General features: G+C 43.7%; 1 protein-coding gene across 1 annotated transcript; it reads right to left on the reverse strand.

Annotated features, from left to right (window-relative positions):
- Positions 1-288: 288 nt before the first annotated feature.
- On the reverse strand, positions 289-7688 carry LOC308638965 (uncharacterized protein; the record flags this gene model as incomplete). The annotated part of the gene is made up of 4 exons (XM_081276893.1): positions 7644-7688; positions 2177-2303; positions 1936-1996; positions 289-1375 (listed from the first exon to the last, which is right to left on the reverse strand). Exons 2-4 carry the CDS (start codon positions 2208-2210, stop codon positions 289-291), a joined length of 1182 nt encoding a protein of 393 aa, XP_081133019.1. The 5' UTR covers positions 2211-2303; positions 7644-7688.
- Between the last annotated feature and the right edge of the window lie 12598 nt (positions 7689-20286).

A 20286-nucleotide genomic window follows, 5' to 3' on the forward strand; every position in this document is an offset into this window, starting at 1 on the left:
CATGCATACAATTTCTCTGCAGTATCTGTTCTCTTTTTTTTGAGAGACAGAAAGAGAGAGAGAAAGAGAGAAAGAGAGAGAGAGAGAGAGAGAGAGAGAGAGAGAGAATTTTAATATTTATTCTCCAGTTTTCGGCGGACACAACATCTTTGTTTGTATGTGGTGGTGAGGATCGAACCCCGCCCGAAAGCATGCCAGGCAAGCGCGCAACCGCTTGAGCCACATCCCCAACCCAGAATCTGTTCTTTAATGTGTGTGAAGTAGACAGGATGAGGCAAAACCTTTTTCTCATTGTTGACATTCATAGGTCTTTTCTCTGGTATGTATTCTTAAATGTCTGTGAAGCTGATGGGATGTAGCAAAGGCTTTGCCACACTGCTTACATTCATAGGGCTTCTCTCCAGTGTGCATTCTTCCATGAATCTGAAGGTAAATGGATCTAGAAAAGGCTTTGCCACACTGCTTACATTCATAGGGCTTCTCCCCAGTATGAGTATTTTTATGTGAATGAAGGTAACTGTATCTAAAAAAGGATTTCGAACACTGCTTATATTCATAGGGCTTCTCCCCAGTATGAGTTTTTTTATGTGACTGAAGGTAACTGGATGTAGAAAAGGCTTTGCCACACTGTTTACATTCATAGGGCTTCTCTCCAGTGTGCATTCTTCCATGAATCTGAAGGTAACTAGATCTAGAAAAGGCTTTGCCACACTGCTTACATGCATAGGGCTTCTCTCCAGTATGTATTATTCCATGTCTGTGAAGGTCTCTGGACCTAGCAAAGGCTTTGCCACACTGCTTACATTCATAGGGCTTCTCCCCAGTATGCATTCTCTGATGTATTCGATGTAAACTGGGATAATCAACGTCTTTCCCACATATCTTACATTTGAAATGTGCATTCCCTGTGTGTGAGATCCTGTGCCTTTGAAGACTTGTCTGTGAAATACAGGTCTGAACACCTGGTTGACATTCATAAACTTTCTCTGTAGAATGAGCTCTTTCATGTCTTGTAAATAAAGAGGAGAAATGAAAGGCTTTCCCACATATGTCCCATTGAAAATGTTTACCTCCACTGTGTGTTATCATGTGACTTTGAACAATGGTGGGATAAGAAGAGGCTTCACCACATTGTTGATATTCATTGGGTTGCCCCCCACTATGAGTTGCTTCATGTCTTTCAATGTCATTGGAACAACTGATGACTTTCCCACATACTGTACATTCATAAGATCCATCTACCCTTTGTATTAACATTTGTGTGTGAACACTTTTGAGAGAAACCAGAGATTTCCTATATTGTTTCAATTCACATGGCTTCTCTTCACATTCCTCATGCTTGTAGTATTTGTGTCCACAGTGAGATGTGATCTGCCTGAAGGAATGAAGGTCATATGAAGACTTTTGCACACATAATGAAGTCACATGGATTTACCCTACTAAAATTTTTTCTTTGTTCAATTAAGAGGTGGAATTGATTTGAAGGTTTCCCCACACTATTCTGTGCCTTTGAAGTTTACCATGACTTCTTTGAAGAAGTGACCAACATATAATCAATGCTTAATTCATTCACAAATTTGTAAGTATTTATAGATCCTTACATTACTATGAACATCAGGTAAAGGCTAGGTTTTCTGACTTGTTCAACTTGCCTAAAAATAAAGAGATTGAAAGGAAACAATCCTTTGCAACACAGATTCTCTATGGCTATTATCCAAATAGTGATATTTACATATGCAATTTTATAGTACTTTTTGCATGTCAAATACTTTGAAAAGACTGAATATCTGTTACAGCTAAGTATATATTTCTGGTAAAAAATATTATAAGAATAAATACATTTCATATTATGCATACTTTTTCACTTGGTTTGCTTTAAAAATTATATGACAGTTCTCAGATTCCCTCACGAATTCCTCTTGTGAGTACACTTACCTTACACTGCTTCCAGAATTTTCGATCTGATTTTCAGTGGTCTTGTCTTCCCTCATGTTTTCTAAAATGAGAGAACAGAACAATCTTTATGAATATTTAGGAGCTAGAAATGCTTTGCCAAATCCTAGGTGCCATTTATGCTGCAATAGTTCACCAACTTATTCCCTTTTCATCTTCTACACAAATGACCTAAATAAACATGAGTTCTCTATTTGATTAATGTTAAAATCATCATTATTACCTATAGAAGACAGGTTTCTGAGGACCTCCAGCATCACATCTCTGTAAAGGTTCTTCTGGGAAGGATCCAGAAAAGCCCACTCCTCCTGGGTGAAGTTCACAGCCACATCCTCCAAGGCCACTGAGATCTAAAATATCCCAAAAATGTATAGTGGAGGCCAGGAGAGATTGACAGCATGAGAAATCTATACGCAACATGCATAATGTTCACATGATTCCCTGGCCTCTTGATAAATTCCATGATTTGATCCATCAAATCTTTACTGTACTCAATTTTTTTTAAGAGAGAGTGAGAGAGGAGAGAGAGTAAGAGAGGGAGAGAGAGAGAGAGAGAGAGAGAGAGAATTTTTAATATTTATTTTTTAGTTCTCAGCGGACACAACATCTTTGTTGGTATGTGGTGCTGAGGATCGAACCCGGGCCGCACGCATGCCAGGCGAGCACGCTACCGCTTGAGCCACATCCCCAGCCCTGTACTCAATTTCTTACACCCATTCCAACACTAGAAATTGGCTACTCAGAAGGCAAACATCCTTTTTCAGTGTTTTATACCCTTCCTTTCATGAGTTCACACGAAGTGAGATGGGCTCCCAGATCACTCCGAACTTCTTTATTGGTTGCACCTCTATTACATGTCTTAGAACCATCCTGTGTGGTACAGAGCTAATTAATATAAGCAATTCGGATAGTACTTATCTTTAGAAAAGAAAGGTGATGAGTAGGAAATTGAGGAATCATGAAACTAAGCATTTGAGAGAGATTCTGCAAACTACACTGGCTCCCTGTACCTACAAGGTTAATATAAACAACATGGTATTTACTAATGCCTTGTTTCCTCTGAAAGTCTATCATTCCATACTTAAAGAAATGCCTAGAACCAGCCCACACCCACACCCTCTGGGGATGGGGTCAATAAGGAGATTCTTTCATAGACAACATTTAGACAACCTTTCATACAGGTTGTCACAATGTGGTAACTGGAGACTGAGTTCATCCTCTCTGATTATACATAGAACAATTAGAAGTTTGTTGGTGCTTTACTCCAGAACAAATTTAGTCAACTAGCTTAATATTAAGTGACAAAAACAAACATAAGTTCTCTATTTGATTAATTTATTTATTAATAAACACATCAATTTTATAATTTCCTGTGGTTACTGTCAAACCAGAATGGGGTAAGTGAAAGATGGCACATGTCTTACAAATAACTCAATGACCCAAAAACGTCACCTTGTCCACACAGCAGCCTTACAAAGTTTTATAACTCTCCAAACCATCTTCTTAATAAACAGCAGGCACTACTTTTCTAAGTCTCATAGCAACAATGAATGTCCATTGAATATCAAACTCTTCTTAACAGCAGCCGGTTCACTACCATAATGTACAGTCATGAGACACATACCAATGTTCTGCTCAAGGACATTTTGATCAATGTTGGACCACATGGGCAATGGTTGTCTGTTGTGAAAGAGATTCATCCTGCCTGCAGCAATGGTGGTGCCAACAAACCTAAGACAGAAGCTCTTCCAGAGTGTGCTAAAGCAACAAGTTTGTAGCCCAGATTCCTGAAGTATCCCACACAGTCTGGGTGTGAATCAGGCCACCACTCACATCTGTAAGCATGCTATGATGTCTGCACAGTGACGAAACAGGCAAAAAGAAAATGTCCCTGCCACTGACACAGAACCACACTCAAGGACTGAAAACATACAGAACCACCCAGAATAATGAAGAATCCACAATTACACTCAGAGACTTCAGACCAACTCTGTCAGGACAATGATGCAGGCAGGAGGGCTTCATGGGCCTTTACCCGAAGGGGAAGCACAGGGAGGTCTCAGGGTCACAGCAACACTGCACAGGAAATAAACAACACCCCTACAAGTGCACTACCAGTGAAATCCCATAATGCTCAAAGAACATGAGAGCTAAAGCAGAAATCAGATCAGAAGCAGCTTTAAAGCCTCCAGGGAAAGGGATGTGAAACGTGGGGTCTAAACAGACACAGGCCAAAGAGGTGACTCAAGAGAAAAGGTGACCATTTTGAAGGAAAAAATGTAAATATCCATCATAGGAAATTCATAGAGAATACCAGAGGTGGTTCTATATTGGTATCTAAGTCATCCAATGCACATTTCACAAAAAAATAAATAAATAAATAAATAAAACCTAAAAACAATCATTGAAACAGCTGCTTCAAAAAACAGAGAAAGAAGAGCAAGGTAAACCTAAATTAACCACAGGAAGGTAACAGAGAAGGTGCTGATGAAACCACAATCAGGAAATTCACAGTCTGCAAAATCAAGTTCTTCGTGAGCTCTGCAGCCTGGAAAGATACAGCACCCTTATAGGCAGACTGGTAAGTGAGAGAAGCAAGTTTAAAAAGGCCAAGTGCAGTAAGATTCCAAGTCAAGAACATTCTGGAAAAGACAACATTACAGATGCACTAGAGAACTGATGGTGCCAGGGACTCAGGGAGCAGAGAGGGAGGGAGCAATGAGGAGGAGTGAGGAACAGGGGGAACCCAGGATTCCCAGAGCAGTGAAACTCTTCTGTATGACATTATCTTGTAAACTACGTGACACACACAATCACATCACACAGACGTGGAACCCTAAGGTAAAGGATAAACTTTGGCTTATCATAATGTGTTGCTTCATCCATTCTCTTTATCAAATGTTCAACACTGGTTTAGTAACTAACAAACACCCTACACCAATGCAATATGTTGAAAACAGTGGAGACTATCAGCTGGAGAGAAGGGGTATTCCATACTATGAGTAATGGCACATTTAATAGTCACCTTGATTGGATTAAAAGATACTGATGGTTAATAGGATTCTGGGTGTGTGAATGAGGGTGTGTCTACAAATGATTGGCATGTGCAACAGTGTACCAAATTGGAGAACCTCCTTATGCTAGGCAGCACCATCCAATAAGACACTGTCTTGGGCGGAACAAAAGTTGGAAGAGGAAGGAAGCAGCAGAAGAGCAAGCTCCTTTCTTCTCAATGGGTTCTTGATGGCTACTGCAATGGCCTGAGGATATCAGAGTCTGCCTTCTTCACTCTCCCAAAGTGGACTCTGCCTGTGATTCTCCAGGGAGGTTCCAGAATCTTTGGTCTGGACTAGGGCAGCAGCATTGATCCCTCTTGTTCTGAGGCCTCAGCCTCTTGGACTCTGCAGCCATTACTTCTCAAGCTCTCCAGCTGCAGACAGCCACTGTGGACATCCAGCTTCAGGTCAAGTAGGCCAATCTAATGAATCCCCTTTGATAATCATGATTCCTCTTGATACTGTTCCTCTAGACAACACTGACTAATAAACTATGTAAGCCTAAAATTGCTCATAAAAATAAATTTTATCTAATAAAGAAGTAAATAAACTACCAAGCCATGAAGTTTCACAAATATATACATAAGAAATAATAGTATATGCTAAATACCATTTTCATAATAATGCAAGAATAAAGCAAAGAGGAAGAGTCATAGGTACAAATTTCAAAACTATGGACAAGAGCTAGGAAACTGATTTTCAATACTATTTCTATCTGGAAATAAATTGGATAACAAGTCTTCAAAAGTCATTCCAGGGGCTGAGGTTGTGGTTCAGCAGTAGAGCACTCAACTCGCACATGCATTACCCTGGGTTCAATCCTCAGCATTACATAAAAATGAATAACTAAAATAAAGGTATTGTGTCCAACTACAAATAAAAAATAAATATTTTTTTAAAAAGTCATTCCAACTGCTGCTGTGGTGGTGTGCACCTGTAATTTAGCCACTACATAAGTCAAGGCAGGGAAATAGCAAATCGGAGGCCAGTCTCAGCAACTTATCAAGATAGTCAGAAATTTAATGAAACTGGTCTTCATCAAAACTTAAAAGGGGGTCTGGGATTGTAGCTGAGGGGCAGAGCACTTGCTAGCATGTTTGAGGTACTGGATATGATTTCAGCACCACAGAAAAATAAACAAACAAAATAAATGTATTCTGTCCATCTACAACTATACAAAATATTCAAAAAGAAAAGAAAAAGAAATAATAAATACATAAGAAGAAGGGCTGAGATTGTGCTCAGTGGTCAGGTGACTGTAGGTTTACTCCCCAGTAAAACACCTGCCCACCTCCAGAATGCAGCTCACAAATTGAAATTCATTTCTGGAGGAGAACTAAGCATGAGCAATTCCATGGCGTCAATCCCCAGCACTCAATAAGCAAGCAAATAAATAAACAGCAGTCTACAATACTAATTATCTTGGGCTGGAGAGTAGCTCGGTAGTAGAAAACTTGCCAAGCATGTATGTGGCCTTCCCTCGGATCAATCTCCAGCAGTCCACCACACACACACACACACTCACAAAGAAAAAAAAAAAAAAAGAAATACATGTAATGAGAGATAAAATGAGATTGTGTGGTCTGAGAGTTATATGAGGGTCTCAGTATTACAATGTGAACTTCTGAGCCGCTCCTCTTACATGAAGAGTATAAAACCCTAAAACCACCTGAAGTCAGGGTTCAGGGGATTGATTGATTGATTGATTACAGCAAAAGCTGTGCCCTCTGAGACTGGCTGCAGCCAGATAAAACTGTTTCTGGCTATCTTCAGACCCTTTGCCTCCTTTGTCCCATTACCCTGTGCACTTAAGTGACTACATGACTGGGGTGACTCTACATCATGGACTATCACAAAAGGGAGCAGTTATCCTCTATTGATGGAGCCCAGGATTCCATATCCCTGGGATCTATAAACAACCTCCTTATTCCCTTTAAGGCAGTCATTTTGACCAAACACAAGGAAGTGGTAAGTGATTATTCTTTCCCCTCAAGTATAATATTAACAAATGGAAAACACATGCTTTCAAAAGTGTCCTTCTTGCCAGGGACAGTGGCACAGGACTGTCATCCCAGATACGTGGGAGGCTGAAGCAGAAGGATCGCAAGTTATGGCTGCGGAGGGAGGGAGGAAGATTCTTTCCAATATTTCACTAGATGAAAAGTGACAATGAGCGGACGGTGTCCATTTGGACCGAGTGGGAAGAACGAACGTCTGGCCGAGCTGTGAGGTGGAGGGAAGGTGGGTTTAGACGGCAGGAGGCGCCTGCAATTTGGGGGACCTACAGCAGCCTCCGGAGGAGCTCCCCTGGGAGAAGGAGGGTGCATTTGTGGCCCTGCTTCCTCCACGTTGGGAAGAGTGGGTCGGGCCACCAGTAGGGAGCAAAGGGGACACCAGGGACCTGAGCCGCCCTTTCAAACGCAGGGAACCAGGGGACAGGGCCCAGGGCCACCCGCCAGCGGGGACTCTACCGCAATCAGCCGCTCACCTGCGCGCAAGCCCCAAGGAAGGTGCTGACTGTGCGCCTTCAGCCCTAGTCGCAAACTCACCATTTTGGCTTCCGTGGTGACCCGGGGTCCTCGGAGGAACCTCCAGTCACCCGAGATCTCGGGGTTCACAGGGAGCGAGAGTCACCTGCGGTCCCTGAGGAGAGAACTCAGGTGCCAGAGAAGGAGTAGCCCTGTCGCTGAGGAAGAAAAGCCCTCGAGATTGCGGAAGCCCGCCCTCCCCCTTCCTCTGCGCACTGATTGGACAGTTCCTCCCAGCTTCCTAAATAGAAGACCTCCAGGCCCGCCTCTGCATCGTGACTGACAGCTAACGTCGTCCAATCACTGGCTGAAATTGGGTTAGTGACAGATTCCTGGCTCCAGCCCTTTTCAGGCGGAGCTTCCCCGCTGTGCTGGGAACTAATCCAGGTGGGAAGCCTTGGCTTATCCTCTGGTACAGAGGTGACACCTGGCGCTGAGCTAGGCTTCAGCCACAGAGTGCTTTCTGAGCATGGCGAGGCCCTGGGCTTAACCTCAACACAAAAACAAAGCACAGCTTCTCAGGGAGGCTGAGACTGGAGGAGCCCATGGTCAGTGAGACCTTCTCTTAAAATAAAATGAAAAGGGTGGGGATGTAGCTCAGAGGTCCAGGTCAAGCCCCACTGGGTTTATTCCCCAGTACCTCAAAGAAAAAGAAAGAACTATATAACATATATACTGTTTTTTCAGCTGATGCGACCTCAAGCAACTTAGAAAGACACAGTCTCCAAATTTCTGAAACACTATTTAAAGATATCATATGTATGACCCATACACAATATCTAAAAATGAGAACAATTTGAAAACTATTTTAGTAATTCTCATCACCTCCTGGCCTCTGTGGCTTTGAGGAGGCAGCCTGAGCGATGAAAGGAAGCAATTGGGGTTGGCTCTGATGCTCAGGTTCCATCCCCAGCAGAGAGGGTGGGGGAGGAGGGAAGGCAATCCTCCAGGGCAGCAATGTGCGGTGGAAATAAAATGGGTGCCTTGTGCTTAGTGTAGATGTTCAACGTCAACTGTTACGAAGTCTTATGCAGAGACCTAACTCTGGGGATCCCACAGGTCTGGTCAGGTGTTTGCCCCAATATCAAACAGAAAAGGTCATGATGCAAAGCAGGAAAGAAACTTTGACCAGTGCAGCTACACCAGGAAGACAAGGAAACCCTGCCCTTATGCTGTCTTCAGGTGCTGACAAGGACTTTGAGGGTTTTTTGTTTTTGTTTTTGTTTTTTAAAGAAGATTTATTTATTTATTTTTGAGAGAGAGAGAGAGAGACTTTAATATTTATTTTTTAGTTCTTGGCGGACACAACATCTTTGTTGGTATGTGGTGCTAAGGATCGAACCCGGGCCGCACACATGCCAGGCGAGCGCGCTACTGCTTGAACCACATCCCCAGCCCAGGACTTTGAGGTTTTATAGAAGGACAATCATAGGCATGTAAAGAAAGGGAAAAGTGTATGTACGATTCAGTATTATCTGTAGGATTTAGGATTCAGGCATCTGTGGGTCTCATGTCTGTGAGCTCACACTCACTTGCCCCATTGACACATGTCCCTCTACTGCACAGACTGACCTCATTTTGTCTCTCAGGAAGAAGTCCCCCTCCAGTGTACTCTTTCCATGTCAAGGTGTAAGATGCACCAACATTTTCAAGCAAAGCCACAAGCCCTAGAAAGAACATTCCCCCAGAAGCTGACCCAGGGTCACAGCTTGGGAAGGCAATTATCCGAGGTCCCGGGGTGGGGCGTGTCACCCTGCTCAACCAGGGAGCAGCACCGGTGCTGGCGTCTCAGGCGCACTTCCCACAGCTCAGCTCGACCCAGTTCCCCCTTCTGCTCGGGCTCAGCCCCCTCCTCCTGCTTGGCTCCCTACCTCCGTCTGCGCCCCACCCCAGCGCTGCTCTCCAGGCCAAGCAGAGAAGGCGCCCGGGGCTGGGTTTAGGTGATTCTGGGTCTCAGGACACCACTGCTTTATCCCCAGGGGCCGTCGCTAGACCCCTCCCCGGGCCTGAGTGGGGCCTGAGTTGCCGAGTGCCCCTCTGCTCTGGGGATCCCAAGGCTGCGGTTGGCGCTGCTGCAGGATCTTGTCCCCGGACCAGGGTCCACAATCCACCCCAACCTCTGGCTGGCATTTCCACCCGGATCCCACCCGCCCTGCAGGCTAAATTCAATTAACCTGCAAACTCTGGCCTGGGCGGTGCCCTTGGGGACAGGTTCTCCTTTCTGGCTGCCCAGCGAGTTTGTGGCTTCTGGAGCTTTTTAACTGGGTGGGGCTTGAGTTCCGTGGAGGGGTTCATTTTTTATTCCCACTGTTATCCCAGATTCCTGGGACCCCATAGACCTCCAGGAGCCGAATCTGATGCAATCACACAGGAGTCTTTACTGCAAGCTCGAGCCTGGACGCACAACCCTTTCCAAGACAGCGGTCCCGGGAGTGAGTCCTGATTTTTTGTTCAGTGAGATTTTATAGGTTTTGGGGGAGATACTCTACATGTCACAACATCACACTCAAAGAATTTCACACCGTGGGAAAATCAAACAACAACTCTCAACATTGATTAGCACATTCCCTGGTGGGAACAAGTTGGGTAGGGGGGATTGGTGAGTTCATGAGGTGGGGCCAAGACGAGTTGCAAGAGAGTGCAGCGCCAAACTACATGGTATCCTTATGGATCACTGAGACTACTGGGGAAGGGGGGTCACCTGGCATTCCAGTTATATTCCCTGTCTTTTTTTTTTTTAAAGAGAGAGAGAGGGAGAGAGAGAGAGAATTTTAATATTTATTTTTTGGTTTTTGGCGGACACAACATCTTTGTTGGTATGTGGTGCTGAGGATCGAACCCGGGCCGCACGCATGCCAGGCGAGCACGCTACCGCTTGAGCCACATCCCCAGCCCTATATTCCCTGTGTTTAGCTGATTGGTGGTTGCTAATCGGTTGCTATGGGTTTCAGGGTCAAGGTGTAGGCCACAAACACGGTTTGGACTTTCCAGGAAGTAGCATTGCTGAGTCAGAGACACCTGGCACTGCAGATCTCTCCTGTTATTTATAGACAAACAACTCAGCACAGAGCTTGCTTCGTGCCTAGGAATGCTCTGTGGATTTTCCAAGATCAAGAGTCACACCTTCCTTGGACAGGTCCTGCTCTGAGGTAGAGGCTATTTTTTTTAAAAAAATGAAGTCACATCAGTTTCTCACCACGAAGAATCTTGGGATAGCATAACCCGCCTCAGAGAATCAGTGAGTGTTGTCGCGAGCAGCTCCCGAAGCTAGAGCGGGCCTTGGTCTCGGAGGTCAGCCACAGGCGGGTCCCCGGCCGTGTCCTACCCGGACCAGAATCCCGGCGACACGAACACACCACACCGACTCACGGAGATGCCTTTCCAATGCTTCATTTATTCTCACAGCAGTCCTCACACAGCAGCAGCGGAGCAGAGACCGGACGGACCAATCAGGTAGCCAGTGTCAGGGCCTAACCTGAATGGTGCTGCCTGTCCTCCGTGCCTTATATTTATACTAAGCTTATACCATTACCTAATTTGTTTACAACTTGTTTACATCCATTGGGGTTTTACCATTACATAATTTGTTTACAATTTGTTTTTGTTTACAATTTGTTTACATCCATTGGGGTTTTCCATTGGGATTTTCCCCTTACGTTATTTGTTATTCACTACCTTATCCATACCTAACACACTTCGCACTCGTCACTACCTTATCTATACCTAACACACTTCATACTTGTCACATCAACATGTTTACTTAGCACAACAGAAAAATATGTTTACTTAAAGTTCTAATATCAAAATATATCTGCCTAAAGCACATTTGTTATAGCACCTTAATACCTAATACTTATTAACTAATATTCACTCCATACAAGCCAGATTTAAAGTTAGGTAGTCAGTGTAGTTAGGTAAATCGGGTCTAATACCGAGTGAAATCTAAAATGGAGGCCATGCTGAGAATGACTCAGGGAAAACACAGGACAACTCATAGAATGTTAATGAAGTCCCGAAAAGGCCCTAGGCCAAAGTCCACCTCAAAGAAGTGTTAATGAACAGCCCCCAGCAAACTTAAAGATAGCCCATCACAAAGAAGTGCCCCACCCCTCAGGCCTTCCCACCTACATTCCATCCCCAAAACTATAAGAAGGGGAGACAACCGCACTTCCACGGATTCCACCTCTTGGGTCCCCTTCTTCCTCCGGGAGAAGTCTTTTCTGCTGTCCTTTAATAAACTTCTAATTTCTACTGTGACCTTGCCTCGGCGTGCTTCTTTGGTGTTATTCTTCAACATCCGGGAAGCAAGGACTTGTCACTGGTCAACAGCGGTATCAGTTTGATTAGCATCTCCCTGTTTTACTGGGAGCTACTTCTTTAACCTTATTTGGGACCTGCCCAAGGCCATGGGGACATGAAAACTTACTCCTCAGGTTTCCCCACCCCCCCACCCCCGTTTTCCAGGCTCAGGTAAGATTCCATTTTTTTTTAATTGAACCTTATATTAGACTCCATTTACCTAGCTACACAAACTACTATCTTTCAATCTGGCTTCAAAAACAGGGAGATCCTAGCTGAAAATAAAATAAAGAGAGTTGGGGATCAAGCTCAGAGGTTGAGCCCCACAGGGATTATCCCACAGAACCTCAAAGACAAAGATACCTTTGTACATATATAATATCAGCTGGTGTGACCTCAGGCAACTTAGCAAGAGATAGTCTCAAAAGTTTTAAAACAATATTTAAAGATATCACATATATCACACATGTATGATATCTAAAAATAAAAACAGTTGCAGTAATTCTCATCGCCTTCTGCCCCCTGATCTTCTGAGGAGGTAGCCTGAGCTAAGAAAGGAAGCAATTGTGTTGGTGATTTCACTCAGCGTTCTCTCCCCAGCAGAAAGGGGGAAAACAGGGGAGGGGAGTCAATCCTCTTAGGCAGCAATGTGGGCTGGAAATAAAATGGATGCCTTGTGTTTAATGTCCATGTTCTACATTTCACTATTAGGGAGTTCTAGGAAGCGACCTCACTCTGGTGATCCCACACATCAGGTCTTCTGTTTTACCCCAAAACCAAACAGAAAAGGTCATGATGACAAGCAGGAAAGGAACTTTGGTCAGTGAAGCTACACCAGGAAGACCAGGGCACCGTGTCCTTAGCCCTCTCTTCAGGGGCTGTTATAGAAAGGGTAATTGAAAAGCCAGCCTCTACCTCAGAGCAAAGCCTGTCCAAGGAAGAGGGCCTGTCCTTTGTCCTCAGAAAGACCCACAGAACACTCCTAGGCTAATGCCCACCCTGCTGAGTTGTTTATCTATAAATAACAGGAGAGATCTGCTGGGCCAGGTGTCCCTGACTCAGTCAGTCTAGGTGGGAACCCATAGCAAGCTCCCCCAGCCATCAATCAGCATGAAACACTGAAATACCTGGGATATCAGATGACACTCCCAGTAGTTTATGGTGGTTGATAACATGTTGGGAAACCATGTAGTTCAGCAAGTACCCCCTCATGGTTTAAACCATCCCCCTCTTTTACTAGCCAATCATCCTTACCCAACTTGTTCCTGCCAGTGAATGTGCTAATCATGTTTTAGAGTTGTTTTGTGATTTTCCCACAGTGTATGATGATTTGCCAAGAGATGCTATGATGTATGTGAAGTCCCTGCCTTCCCCAGAGTGTAGAAAACTGCTGCAAACCCTGGGCTCAGGCATCTCAGCATCACTAGTTTCTGTGTGCACGCAGAGGACGGAGCTAGCTTGCAATAAACACCTCTTTGCTGCTTACATAGATCTTGGTCTCTCATGGTCTTTTGGGGGTCCTGAATTCAGTCATAGGCATGCATGTCGAGGGCAAATTGTATGTATGTTTTGTGTCACCTGTGACTTTGTTACCGCTGTTGACCAGTGATGAGTCCTTGCTTCCCCAATGTTGAAGAATAACACCAGAGAAGCACGCCCAGGCAAGGTCATAGTGGAAAATAGAAGTTTATTAAAGGACTGCAGAAAAGGCTTCTCCTGGAGGAACAAGGGGACCCAAAAGATGAAATGCTTGTCTCCCATTTTTATAGCTGAAATCTTCATTTAGCTTTCCGGCATTCCTGTCACATTCCTGTCCTTTGTTCTGTCAAGGGTGGGGCACAGGTGGGCCAAAGGAGTATTCTGGGCAGGAATGATTTTTGAGTCAGCATCTTCAAGTTTGCTGGGGACCGTCATTAACACTTCTTTGGGATGGGCTTTGGCCTTGGTCTTTGGCCTTGGGCTTTGCCCGCACTTCATTAACATTCCAAGAGTTGTTCAACCTTTCCCAGAATTCATTCTAATCATGGCCTCCATTTTGGATCTTACTCCACACCAGACCCAATTTACCTAACTACACTGTAAGGGTCAGGCGAAACGTCGGAGAAAGAGACCAGGAGACTAGCTTCATGCAATTGCAAGGGGGATTTATTGGATCCATTCCAGCGCGCTGGGACTCCATGCTCACTCAAGAAGGGAGAGCAGCCCGGAGCCCAGAGCAGAGGTCAAGCAGAGCTTAAGTACACTTTTTGGAGAGGGTGGGGGGCTTTGCATACATCAGAACAAATCATCATGAGGCACGGGAAAATTGAACAACAACTCTGATACATGATTAGTCCATTCATTGGCGGGAACAGGCTGGGCAGGGGTGATTGGTCACTTCCAAACTGAGTACACATTCAAACTGATTGGTTCGGGCCCTGTGACAAACTGCACAGGGCCCTAGGCTGAATGGCCAGTAGGGCGTTGTCTTAACTATCTCAGGAATCTGGGTGTAAAAGAGGAACTTAATAGTACCTAATCTTTTACATTTTACTTCAAACTTTCCAGCTTAGAAACTTTACCCTTTCATTCCCCACTCCCTTTTTCTGACTACTTTTAATCTTAAAAGTAATGAATATTGGGGAGTCTCATTTTTCATCTCTGTCGGTGGAGCATATTGCCTTCTGATTACCATGGGTTGTCCTGTGTTTCCTGGAATCATTTTTAGCATGGCCTCCATTTTAGATTTCACTCGGTATTAGACCCCGATTTATCTAACTACACTGACTACCTAACTTTAAATCTGGCTTCATTCACCCCTCTAATTTGGGAACTCCTTACTGCTGTGAGGAAGGGGGACGAAGAGGATCTCTCTGGCTTCTTCAGGCTGAAAAGGGACGGTGTGGGGCAAGCAGTTTGGAGTCCCCCTTAGAAATATCGGGTCTATCGAGTGGTCCATGCTAAAAGTCCAATTGAGAAGTAATAGGCTGGAGGGCCATTCGAGTGATAGGTGGTCTATAAGAGAAACAAGAATTCATTAGTACTGGAACCAGATTGATGCAGCAAGAAATGCCACAGCACAGAAATATGCCAATGAGTATAATGACCAAGACAAAGATTAACAATGTTTTCCAATAAGGCAGTACCAGGAACTAGGAGCTAAGATATTGTTTTCACAACAAAGTTGCTGAGGACATGGCTTCCATCTGAGCATGTAAATCTTTAAGGATATTTTGTCACATTGTCAGAAATGTCAGGGATGTCAACATAACATTTAGGGTTACAGATGTCTTTTCCTTTAAGATATAGTCTAATAATTTAATGCCATCTGATCCTGCAAAATCCTTTTACTAGTATGACCTCTGTGTCTAATAGAGAAATCTTTAATTTTGCTACTCAGGGCTGGATAACCATACTAGCAAACATCAAGCCTACCTGCGTTGGTTAGAAATAAAGGCCTTAGACTAAAACTACTCTAGCAGTCCCTTTGACAGTTATCAGGCATTTCAGTCTAAGAATCTCTTTTGTAGCCTCCAGTCTACTTATTTATGGAAGTTACATTTAACTATTATTATCATCTAAGATGTCCAGGAACAGCTGTGCTTTGGCTTTGACTGTCTTTGCTAAGTGTTTAAGATGAAGCAAGTCAAACTGACTTCTGTTTCTTCCTATTGTTAACAGTCAGCTGAGTCTCTGGGAAGTCCTCGGGAACTTCACAGCAGCTTCTCAGTTCTGCTAGTGCCATTTGCGCTAGGATGGGTCCAGGCCTTGCTTGACCATGTGGCTTCCCTCAGAAGCATCAGGATATCTCCCTTTTCTGATGACCCTCCTCTTCACAGCAAATGCACTGACTGGCTTCCTGTCCTCCACTGGTCTCATTAATCTCCCTGATCGGGAGGTTATGTGGCCTAGAGTTGCAGAGCCCTTTGAAGAAGTCCCCTATTCCCTGATTCAGACTGACTCAGAGGGCAAGAGCCAAATTTTTAATTTTAAAACTTAATCTTAAACATCCAGCAAAATAAGTTAACAGCCTTATATTAAGGGTGCTGAACTTTTATGTCTATCTCTCTATCCTGTAGGTGATAACTCCTTACCTTAAGTTAACCCAGGTTGTGAGTTCTTAAAGCAGTACCTCTTAAAAAAATTAACAGGCAATCTTTAGACCATCTAAAAGCAAACTTCAAAACAAAACTAACTAGGATAAAAACATATTTAGTTTACATAATAGCTACCTTGAATTCTGGCAGAGTTATACATTATAATCCCCTGTTTGATATCCTGGCAATCGTGACAAAAACCAACTTTTGGGCACAACTTTAAATGCACTGAAATCTGGCCTACTTCTTTCATAGTCACTTTCACATGCAGTGAGTTGGGACATAGAGCCTTATCTCAAGTAAGGCGGGGCTCTTCATAAGTCTTAAATACTATAGTTCTAAAGCTGATCTTTGCTTTTTAGACATCATTTTACAAAACTTACATAAATTGTTGCTCAAGTTCACATGAATATTAGCTAACACAACATAATATCACATCTAAAACATGAATTAAAGGAAGGCTGGAAGCTTCTAACCTCTTGTAGGAAAGTAGCAAAGCACTTTTGTGTTTTACAATAAAACCTTTACCCAGATTAGGCTCTCATTAACTTAAAAATACATTTAAATTGTGTCTCAGTGTAGAAAGCAACATAGAACTTTACATATCCATCTTACTGATAACAAGTCCAGTTATAGAACACAAATGATATAATTGAATCTCCAACATGTTTGGTTTTTTTTTTTTTCTTGAACCTAAAATTACCATACAACTTTAGAACACCAGCTTGTAAAGCTTCTACCTTACAGACTTGTATACCTGGAAGATATGAACACATTAGTAACATCACAATTACATTGATGATTTTATGCTAACCAAGTTTGGCTTTTAAAGAAATAACATAACACAATTCTCTAAAACAATAGCACTTGTTTAACCATCTGCTTAATTTCTTTAAGATTACTTGCTCAAAAACTTACACTTATAACCAACTTGCACAGACCTTCTTCATCACTTACTTAAACCCTCTTAATTACTTAAACTCTTAACCAGAAACACACTTTCCCTCTATTAAATCCATACCTAGAACCTTCTAGTTTTTTTTTTTTCATCTGTTAACCTCTTTCTGTTCACATCTTGAAACAATACTTGTAAACTTTTTAATTTAAGCAGATTTAACATTTTATTAGGGCCTTTTTGAACACCTAGAAAAACTTATAAGCTTAATTTAAGACCTCCTTTTTTATCTGTTTACCAAATTTAAATTGAACCATTTGAATCACGTGAATCAAAGATATTTGGATCCATTTTTAATTTTTTTATGAGCACTCCTCATCTGTTAATTGTCATATCACTGCAGGATATATGGACATACACACATACAGACATACCGACATACAACACGTAACAAGAGTGTGCACACATAACAATAATAAAGGCCTCGTAGTTTTTCGCAGATGAAATCTCCATTGCAATGTTTTAAAAAAAACTCCAGTTGATCAAAAAATAGAACTTATCAGAAAAACATTAACTTGTCTGTAGGATAAAAATCATGAGCTCAAAAAAACATAGAATCTAAGAAAAGGCAAAAGTCCTTTAATCTAGTTTGAGTTCCCATAAAAAGATACCTTTACCTTTTTTTCCTTGGGCCTGAGTTCCAAGCTGCTTCTGTTTGCATATCATCTTAAGCCCTGGCTAAGGTCTGGAAGGAGCAGGGAAAAACTGCTATTTTGAACAGATACTTTAGGCCTAAGGCATTTTAGCCATAAGTCATATTTCCAGGTTTGGATGTTGAAAATTATGATACAAATTTAAGAAGCAATTCCCAAAATTTTATATCTTTTTACACTAGAAAAACTTGCTCACATAAAACTGGAAATAGGATCTCTACCATCAGAAGAAATTTCTTTAGGACCTCTAAGCCACTTTCCTTGTTCTGAAGTTCCTAAAGTAGCATTAAGTTACATTAAATTTGCCTAAAAAATTTTAGAAAGAACCACACACTACCATGCATATCTGAAATTAGGCTTTTGAGAATTTCCAAGACTGTTGTTATTTAATTATTTAAGGTTATTTTAATGAGCCAGACCAACGTTTTAATTCAACACTTTTTTTTTCTAAATCTTACACACAGAGAAACAGATACCAAATCATAATTTACTATCCTTGCCCAAATCAATGCACTGTATACCTAGTGAAATCTCCTTAGACTACCCAGTTCAAAATTGAAACTCTTTAGAAGTATCTGAAATCAAACTAAACAATTGCTTAAACCCAACTTTTAACTGCAAGATAGTGCAATGCTTTAGAAACCCATTCAGATACCAGATTGTTACAATAAAGAAATTATTTTTTAGACACACATTTAACCTAGTTTATCTTTAAGAAACAATCAGACAACCAGATAAGAATATATCCCTCCAGGTTTTGAACTCTCATTTAATTATGACTCCCATCAGTGGCACCATAGACTTTCCCACAGGTGGACCAGATGTTTTCACATAGGGGCAACTATAGGTGTAAAATCAAGGGTCTCAGTGTGACTGACTTTACTGCATTTAGGTGGAGTAATCCTTAAGTGCAGGGAAATTATGAGGAAATTTTCCCCAAAGCGAAAATGGCTGTGGCAGCTGCTGGGAATTCCTCAGTTTCCCTTTCACTTGCAAGATTAGCTCCTCCAGTTTGGTTTGACCTTAGGCACTAGGCTTTTTTTTTTTTCCTAACTTTTTAGTAGCCAGCTCCCAAAAAGCCCATCCTCTGCTTACAGTTATTTCGAGTGCTAGGCTTCCCCAATAAAACATCTCTAAAGCCAATTAACACCAATTTAATAATGAGGACAGGGCTTTGAGAAAAGTCAAAGCGAGATGTCAAAGTTGTTAAATCTCCAGCAAGCATCTCTATTTGCACTCAAGCTGATTACGGGAGGGAGAGAAAACATCGCTTTCCTAGTCTCAGTATTAACCTTAGATGGAATTTATCATCCGGCCTTGGGCAAGCAGCCCGACTCTAGGAAGACCCGTTCGATTCTTTTGCCCCGGGATTTGGTGATCACTGCAGCCAGGGAGGGCTGTAACACTCGGGGGGGTTTGGGGACCCGGTCCCTTTACCCCCACAAGGGAGGGAGAGGGCCGGGTGCCCCCGAGCCGCTTTTTTCTGCTCGCTAGCTGGACGGAGGGGGGGCTATCCGCCGACTCCATGTTGGATCCCACCTGCCCCACTGTGGTGGAAATGCACCGCGTGGCTGGTGGCAGCCGGTTGCCTGCAGAGGAGGGGGAGGAGGGGCGGTCCCCCGCTGACCTCACCCCCGATTCCATCCGCCCGTCCCCCAAACCTGCAGGAGCATTCCCCCCCCCTCCCGGGAGGGGAGACGGCCAGGGGCGGAGAGGACAGGTGGGTGGAGGGGCCGGGAGGAACAGGGACAGGACAGATCCGCCATACCGCCGGGCGGAATCCTCCCAGCAGACTGCGCGGACCCCACCCATGCAGGAAGAGATTCGAAGAGGTCCTGAAAGGTTAGATCACCATGATCTGGATGGCCATGTGGCCCCGGCTGAAACGGGAGGGACTCTCCTGGGGGCCATTCAACTCTGAAGCGCAAGGAGACAACACAAACGTGACGCAAACGTGGACACACAGTAAACGTTTAACACAAATTCAGAAGCAAAAATTAAAGACAGACAGTGAATTCAACAGAAAGAGTTGCCGGCAAAACCAGACGGGTTGGCAGTAAAATACACCGACGAGGGTTCATTCGCCCCTCTACCTGATGGGGAGCACCTCCGTCCCCCCGAGTCCCCCAAAGCGTCCCTTGGGGGCGTGGCCTGTGACTCCTGAGGCACGTCTGCCAGTCACCGCCAGGGGGAGCTTACGCTCTCCACTGACAGCCACACACACACACACTGCCAACCCCACCCGAGGCTCTGAGAGATTATGCCCTTTGGGGACTTACGCCCACCATTGAGCCGCCAGAGACCAAACCTGAGCGATCGCACCTGAGCCAAACCTGAGCGATCGCACCTGAGCAATTTCGAAAGAAGAACAAGGGGGAGAGAAGGAGAAGAAGGAGAGGGGAGAGAGAGAGAAAGAGAGAGAGAGAGAGAAAGGCACCTTACTTACCCCCGAAGCAGTTCGTAGGTCTCCCTGTCCGGCGATGCGCAGTTCCCGGCCAACGCACCAAATGTAAGGGTCAGGCGAAACGTCGGAGAAAGAGACCACGAGACTAGCTTCATGCAATTGCAAGGGGGATTTATTGGATCCATTCCAGCGCGCTGGGACTCCATGCTCACTCAAGAAGGGAGAGCAGCCCGGAGCCCAGAGCAGAGGTCAAGCAGAGCTTAAGTACACTTTTTGGAGAGGGTGGGGGGCTTTGCATACATCAGAACAAATCATCATGAGGCGCGGGGAAAATTGAACAACAACTCTGATACATGATTAGT

Source organism: Spermophilus citellus (assembly GCF_964194105.1).
Source record: "Spermophilus citellus genome assembly, chromosome: X".
NCBI classification, from domain to species: domain Eukaryota; kingdom Metazoa; phylum Chordata; class Mammalia; order Rodentia; family Sciuridae; genus Spermophilus; species Spermophilus citellus.